The sequence below is a fragment of the Sinocyclocheilus anshuiensis genome, unplaced genomic scaffold (genome assembly GCF_001515605.1).
Source record: "Sinocyclocheilus anshuiensis isolate Anshui unplaced genomic scaffold, SAMN03320099.WGS_v1.1 scaffold702, whole genome shotgun sequence".
In the NCBI taxonomy this organism is placed as follows: domain Eukaryota; kingdom Metazoa; phylum Chordata; class Actinopteri; order Cypriniformes; family Cyprinidae; genus Sinocyclocheilus; species Sinocyclocheilus anshuiensis.
In genome coordinates, this window is record NW_015548184.1 from 2,912,622 (window position 1) to 2,919,842 (window position 7,221).

The 7,221-nt window shown below is 37.4% G+C and overlaps 1 protein-coding gene across 1 annotated transcript in view; it reads right to left on the reverse strand.

The window, feature by feature from the left end:
- Nucleotide 1: 1 nt before the first annotated feature.
- Nucleotides 2–7,221, reverse strand: part of LOC107704844 (receptor-type tyrosine-protein phosphatase U) — a 177,156-nt gene continuing 169,936 nt past the window's right edge. The window contains exons 29-32 of the mRNA XM_016507867.1: nucleotides 6,210–6,335; nucleotides 3,850–4,007; nucleotides 1,188–1,323; nucleotides 2–77 (exon numbers count right to left, since the gene is read on the reverse strand). Of these exons, the coding sequence (XP_016363353.1) occupies nucleotides 15–77; nucleotides 1,188–1,323; nucleotides 3,850–4,007; nucleotides 6,210–6,335 (483 nt within the window). The 3' untranslated portion in view covers nucleotides 2–14. The remainder of the gene's footprint in view (nucleotides 78–1,187; nucleotides 1,324–3,849; nucleotides 4,008–6,209; nucleotides 6,336–7,221) is intronic.

Genomic DNA, 7,221 nt, shown 5'->3' on the forward strand with positions numbered 1-7,221 from the left:
ATGGGGGGATTCCGCTATCTGACCTCCAAGCAGTCCAAATACTCCAGAACCAGCTCATAACAGAAACGATACTGCTCCTGCATCACACAGACAAAGAGAAATCAGAGAATTAGCGCAATAATTTGAGTGTGAACACTACCGTTCAATGGTTTGGGGTCAGTATATTGTTCATTAAGTCTTTATGTCTTTAAGTCAGAAATCAATAATTAATACTAATTTATTCTATCTGCATATGGTTTTAAATTTTTTGTAGACAATTTAGTTGTCTTCTAAATTTCACATTACATTTAGTCATTTAGCAGACACTTTTAGCCAAAGCGACTTACAAATGAGGACAATAGAAGCAATCAAAACCAAAAAAGAACAATAATATGTAAATGCTGTGACAAGTCTCGGATAGTTTAATGCAGTACACATAGCAAGGTTTTTTTTTTTATAATAAATAAAAATAAAACAAGTAGACAGAATAGAAAAAGAATAGAGAAAGCTAGTATTAGAGTCATTTTTTCAATAAATAGAAAAGGCTGAAAGAACAGAAAAAGAATAGAGAACGGTAGTGTTAGAGGGTCATTTTTTATAATAAATAAAAAGAAAACAAGTAGATGCAATAGAAAAAGAATAGAGAACGGTAGTGTTAGAGGGTCATTTTTTATAATAAATAAAAAGAAAACAAGTAGATGCAATAGAAAAAGAATAGAGAACACTAGTGTTTGTGGGTCATTTTGTTATAATAAATCAAAAGAAAACAAGTAGATGGAATAGAAAAAGAATAGAGAATGCTAATGTTAGAGGGTCCGTTTTATTTTTATTTTTTATAAAAGAAAACTAGTAGAATAAAAATAGAAGTGTTACAGGGTCATGTTTCTTTTAAATAAATAAATACATACATTTTATTTATTTTTTATTAACATTAAGTTTTTATACATGAAACGATTAAGCCACTTTTCGATATTTCCATCATATTTGGGGCTCTCTGGCATCCAAAAGATTAAAAACCCCTGCTACCTTCTCATCTCACTGTATGGACTGTAGCAAAACCAATGCTTTTGGCAACTGGCCATTTACTTCAAAGGCAAGACTTCCTTTTGTGATTCGTCGTTATTTTTTGCAACAAATAATCTCGTTATTCTGTCTCTGAATAGATCTGTTATAGTACGATTTCACCGCTACTGAGCTTTTGTACCCACCAGTGTCTCCACCATGTTGGGCTTAGCGTTACGAAGGGTCTTGACAGCATAGAAGACGTCCACGATGTTCTGGTACTGGATCATCTCCATCAGGATGTTGCTAGCACAGTACGTTCCGCTGCGGCCACCACCGTTCCTAGACAGACAAGAATACAACAAGCCCAGCTGTCATGAGCAAAGAAGAGACAGACATTGAGGAGAGTGGAGAAACAGATCTGGCTGCGCTGCATACTTATATTCAGTCTACAACTGAAATTTCACATATCCAGTTAATATGAAACCAGCCTGCATGAGAGGCATACAAAGAGACGTTTGAAGATCCGCCGAGGTCTTCTGCTATGTATGCGTATGGCACAACGGCGGCAGCTAGATGAGGCAATGGTGAGATAATCAATCGCAGTCAGTGCTTTGGCAGCTCTGGATTTAGCGCTGAGAAAGGCCTGTGCTGTTCTGTATTAAAGCATAATTGATTTAATCTCCATAATCTCTTCTCTCTGCCTGTGGTTGGCAACACTGTGTGATAGTTTTGAGTGATGTGCATCTGGGCGGCGATGGGAAGCGAATTCGTGCCTGGGGTTCCAGATGAGGCGGCTCGGTGGGCAGGAGGGGAAACGAAGCTGTGGGGGAAGTGAAGTGTGCGGTTAAAAGGGTTAAAAGGATAATGACCATGTTAACACCTAGGCTAAGATCAGCGAGTCTGGGTATGAGTGAAGTGAGTCCCTGTTTAGAAAATTATTTGTATTTTTGGTTTGTTTAATTGTTCATGCCAGAATATTGTTCATGATTTGTTTGCATATAATATCTCTTATCTGGCTCACTGGCAAACAGAGATATGGGTCACGGCACACACAGATAACACTGTGAGAAGACAAGGATTAAGTGTGCTGTTCAAGGGCACAACGGCCATCACAAGGAGCTTCAACAATGTGCAAGGCAGGAACGTGTCCTGATGGACAGTCGACAGAATTTTTCTCTTATGAAATGCCCTGTGACGTTTATCTGTGGCCAATCACAGTTTATGTGTCATTTTCAGATCACACAAATGGTAAAATATTACAAAATGGAATATTCCTCTCATCAGTTCTCTTGTGCCTAGTCTTTTACCTCTTAATTTTTGTCGTTCAGTGTAACTGCTCTTTGATTAGTTCATTTATTTCTGCTCTTTAATGTTATTACAATGCTTTTATCTTTTTAAAAGCTTTTGAACTTTTCATTCTGTTCTCTTATATTTGATTTGGCTTTCTCTTGACTGTATATTATATGTAGGAACTTATGGCAGGACTGCGCACCATTCAAAACTGAAACATCGCCCAGTCTGTAGGATTTTTAACATTTTAACATCTCTTATGTTCAAGGCTGCATTTATGTGATCAAAAATACAGTAAAAACAGTAATATTTTGAAATATTATTATAATTTAAAATAAATTAAAATAATATCAATTGTAATAAATATTTTTCTATTTTAAATATACCTTGAAATTGAATTTATTCCTGCGATGGCAAAGCTGAATTTTCATCAGCCATTACTCTAGTCTTCATTGTCACATGATCCTTCAGAAATCATTCTAATATGCTGATTTATTATCAATGTTGGAAACAGTTGTGCTGCTTAATATGTTTTTGGAACTTGTGATACTTTTTTCAGAATTCTCTAATGAATAAAAAGTAAAAAAGAACAGAGTTTTTCAAAATATAATTTTTTTGTAATAGGTCTTTACTATCACTTTTTATCAGTTTAACATATACTTGCTGAATAAAAGTAATAATTTCTTTTAAAAAAGAAAAGAAAAATCTGACCCCAATCTTTTGAATGTAGTGTAAACTCCATTCAAAATTCCACTTTCTGTAGCTCTAATTCTACTTCATGTTGGATGTGGCCACTTCAATTTATATTCACACTAAATTTAATGACCATCCTTTATTTCCAAATAAATGATAAAATAATAAAATCTCAAATTGGGAAGTGTTTAAAACACACTGGCTTATGGATCTTCCCCTACCTGTATTACTGATGAAGAGTGCCGGTGCACCTGCTAGACTAGACATACATCTCACCAGGCAAGTAGAAAAAAAAAAGATTTGTTTGCATCATTTGCTTGGGGAAACATCAATCAATGACACGCTGCAGAGGACACATGGTGGAAGTAAAAGATGTAGTTAAGCACAGCAGGACTGCACCATTAAGCTTTTTTTCGTATCATTTGTCTGTATCTGATTAGCAGTGCATAAAGCTTATGACAGATTACAACATACAGTTGCAGGTATGTATTACTGTGCAGCAGAAATCAATAGACAGAATGCAAATAATCAAACCAAAACATTAACAAAGAAATATTAAATGTAATACACTCAAAAAGAGCAACTGTTTGTTCAGTTTAGCTAATTAAAAGCAGCTAATGCAACACAATTCTTGATCACGTTGTCACAACCTAATTTAATTGTGTGCAAATTTCATTTGCAAAATGGAAGTTTGCTTAATTTATTTGCATTAAGACTACAGAAAACAAAAAGTCCGTAGACATAACTAAATGTATTTAACTTTAAGATTATAACAAATCAAATTAAATCACTTAAGAGACATTGTTCAAAATTAAATTCAGCAGGCTGTAAATTAATAAAACAAATTAGTTTGTGTGTGGGATGTGTCACAATACTACTCACAGGCAGTGGACTACTGTACGACCTTCCCCACACTCCCTCTGCCACTTCTGCACACTGGCCAGCAGGTTGAGGAAGGCCTTTTTGGAGTCAGGCACGTCACGATACGCAGACCAGCGCAGGAACTGGAACTGGCACACGACCAGCTGACCCTCCTGCAGCTTCACATGGATGAGATGGGGAAAAGGAAAGGTCATGATCAGTAATGCATCACCAGCTGTGCATTTGGGCTTGTTTATGAATGTGTACAGTAGCGTAGGACTGTTCTCCATGCTGAGGTCTCAGCAGTGCCAAGTCAGCAGTTTAGGTTGTGATGAATGAGTCTGCTGGGAAAGAGTTTCACTTGGGTGGGGAAGAAACACTGTAAGGCTGGCCCTGATACATGCCTGCTTTGGCTTGAAACAAAGGTGGAATTAATATAGAGCCCTGAGGCACACCCCAAAACTGCCCTGAGGATTGCTGTGAGGAAGTGAGCGCAGTGACCACAGCTGAACGACACACTTTAACAAGTTTGACATAATGATTTTTCTGCCAAAATGTTCTTCCAATTTGTAAACAATTTCTAGGACATACATAGACACCAGAATTAGCTTTTACTGATAATAATGCTCATTGATTCTCATTCATGTTCAGTTTCAATATGGTTCCTTTAGACACATTGTGCCATTTGTTGTTGCGTATATCGTAACTGATTTACAGAATAGAGAATGTAATTGAAATTTAAGGACAATTTTTCCAGTAAAAAATGTTTTTAACATAAACCAGGAATTACATAGGTTACGCACCTCACTAATAATTTTAAGTTCCCAGGATGTTCCGGCAAGAATAGTTTTTGGTTCCCAAATCGGACAACTTAAAATTCTCTGTTGATTAGCCAGGAAAAAGAATGTTTAGGTTTGGAAACATTCCAATGTTCTCCTAAATATCCTTTACCCTGCTGTACATCAATAATCAGCCTACAAACCATGTCTTGTTTTTATTTGTTGTTTAATCAATCATTAAATAAACTAAGCACATCAAACATAATATGGAGGATTAAACTAATATGCAAGATGTAATTTTTCCATTAACATGTAAGATTTCCTGGATAATCACAACCCATGAATGCCCATATTTATAAGCATTTTCAAAACACAAGTCTCTTTAGCAGACATGCAACAACGCAGAAAGAGCACCATTTTAAAGCAGAAGCATACAAAAACAGTAACACATTCTCTACCACATAATCTAAGTAATAGAGATGTCACATTTGAATAACACATGCACCCATCCACACACCCCCTTAATTCCCTCTACAGTGCTGGAAATGCCTTCCCCCCCCACTCAATCACCTTAGTTTCTAACACTCCACAGACACGCTGCATGCCAATGCATTAAAACACTGTAACATCTGTCAAAAGTACATCGAGCTGAGAGAAAAATGCAGGCGTCTATTAGGCAAAGAGCACTGCTATAAAACATTCGCAGAGCAAAACAGAACAAAATTAGCCCTTACAATAATGACAAGCTGGGGCAAATTGAAAGTGGTAAAAATGACCTTTTGTGGCATGCTCATTAATGTATATTTCATATCTGCAGGCTTCTGAAAACTTATTTCAGCATCTGTCCTTGCCTGCGAAAGTGCCGCCATATGAAGTGTCATGTGCTGATGGTATGAAAATGGATATTTTGAAATAGCTTTTCCTCTGTTCTTTAATTGCTCTTGTAGCTTTGGCTGACAAAATATATTGGACTGACAAACCCTATTTATTATACCACTTTATCTTGTAGTCTATTAAACCGTGATCTGAATGTAACATGGCATAATAGCCAACAGAGTAATATAAAAGGCCTCAGAACGCTTTCAAAGCTTTTTAAATATTACATAAAAGTCTCAATTTCCGCACTTTTCAAACTTGTGGAATTAAGCTGACGGTTAAATGGCACAGCATAATGATCAACGGGTTCCAAGGTATGAAAAATGTATTATCATTGAATATCATTAAAACCCTGTGGTGGTAATTCAAGGAATTCTCCCAGGAAATTACACTGGAGGCTACTTCACATTTTTAGAAAGAAAATGAAGAGGCTCATTTGCACAGCTGGATTACTTTTTACCTTATGTATACCTTTAGAGGCCCAAAAGGATGAAGTGAGTAAACTTTATTTCTAAAAAAAATGCTTCTGTATGGTGTAATTTTGCATAATTGCTCAATTAAAGCAATTTTCTGAAGCGAGTAAAAATGATGATTAAGTGATTAACTTTCTGTTAACTTAAGGGTATATTAAGGGTCTGCTAGTGTTGCAAAATAATGAGGTAACGTGAGAAAAAAAAGAAAAAACACTTATATGTAAGAAAGCAAATTATCATTGATGGAACTCACTCTTGTTACGTTTTTGACCTGGAAAAGCCGGGTGATGATGTCCTCATCTGCAGACATGGACAGAAACTCCACTTGCATAGGACCATACTGCTGAAGACCTGGTTCGGGCCAGTACTGCACACAAGGCTGGAAAGATAGAAGAAAACAGAATGTGACATAGGAATTAACAAATAAGGAAGACACATAGACAAAAAAAAAAAAAATTATATGCCATAATTTAGCCTTATAAGATCCTGATGACTTTTTTTCCAAGGTCATGCTTCTTTCATGGGTGTTTTAATCATTTTCCCGCTTCATGGAATGTTTAAAGTAAAATCAGAAGAACAAAGAAGAAAAGGTAAATGGATTCTGGAGGAAAAGTGGTTCTGAAAAGGAAAAAGTGGAAAGTGGTTTTAGATTGAATGGGATTGAGGAATAGGGGTTTATGCAGGAGTGAGATTTTGAAAGAATCTAGAACGAAAAAATTCTACTGAAGGGAAAAGGATTCTACAGTGACAGGTGTTCTGAAGGGAACGTCTCGGTTACGTATGGTAACCCTCGTTTCCTGAAGGAGGGAACGGAGACGTCACGTCGGATGACCGACGAATTGGGATCTCGCTTAGAGTGACCAATCTACTTCGAGTGTAAACTAAACGAGCCAATGCACATTGGCATGTGATTATTGCATCCAGCTGCCGCTGATCACAGCGTGAGTATAAGTAGGCAGCAGATGCAGCGCATATTCAGGTTTTCACTTAGGAGCCGAGCCGGTGACCCGGCCGCTCAGCGGTGGTACAGGAGCTGTGGCGACGGGACGTGACGTCTCCGTTCCCTCCTTCAGGGAACGAGGGTTACCATACGTAACCGAGAAATTCCCTTTCAGTCAGTCACTCTCGATGTCACGTCGGATGACCGACGAAATTGGGATCCTACCAAAAGGCCACAGATACTGCCCCTTCCAGTGTCCTGTGGAAGCCACCTGCGCACCTACTTTTTGGCGTAGGCCAGGGCCTGCACAAGAGGACCAGCTACT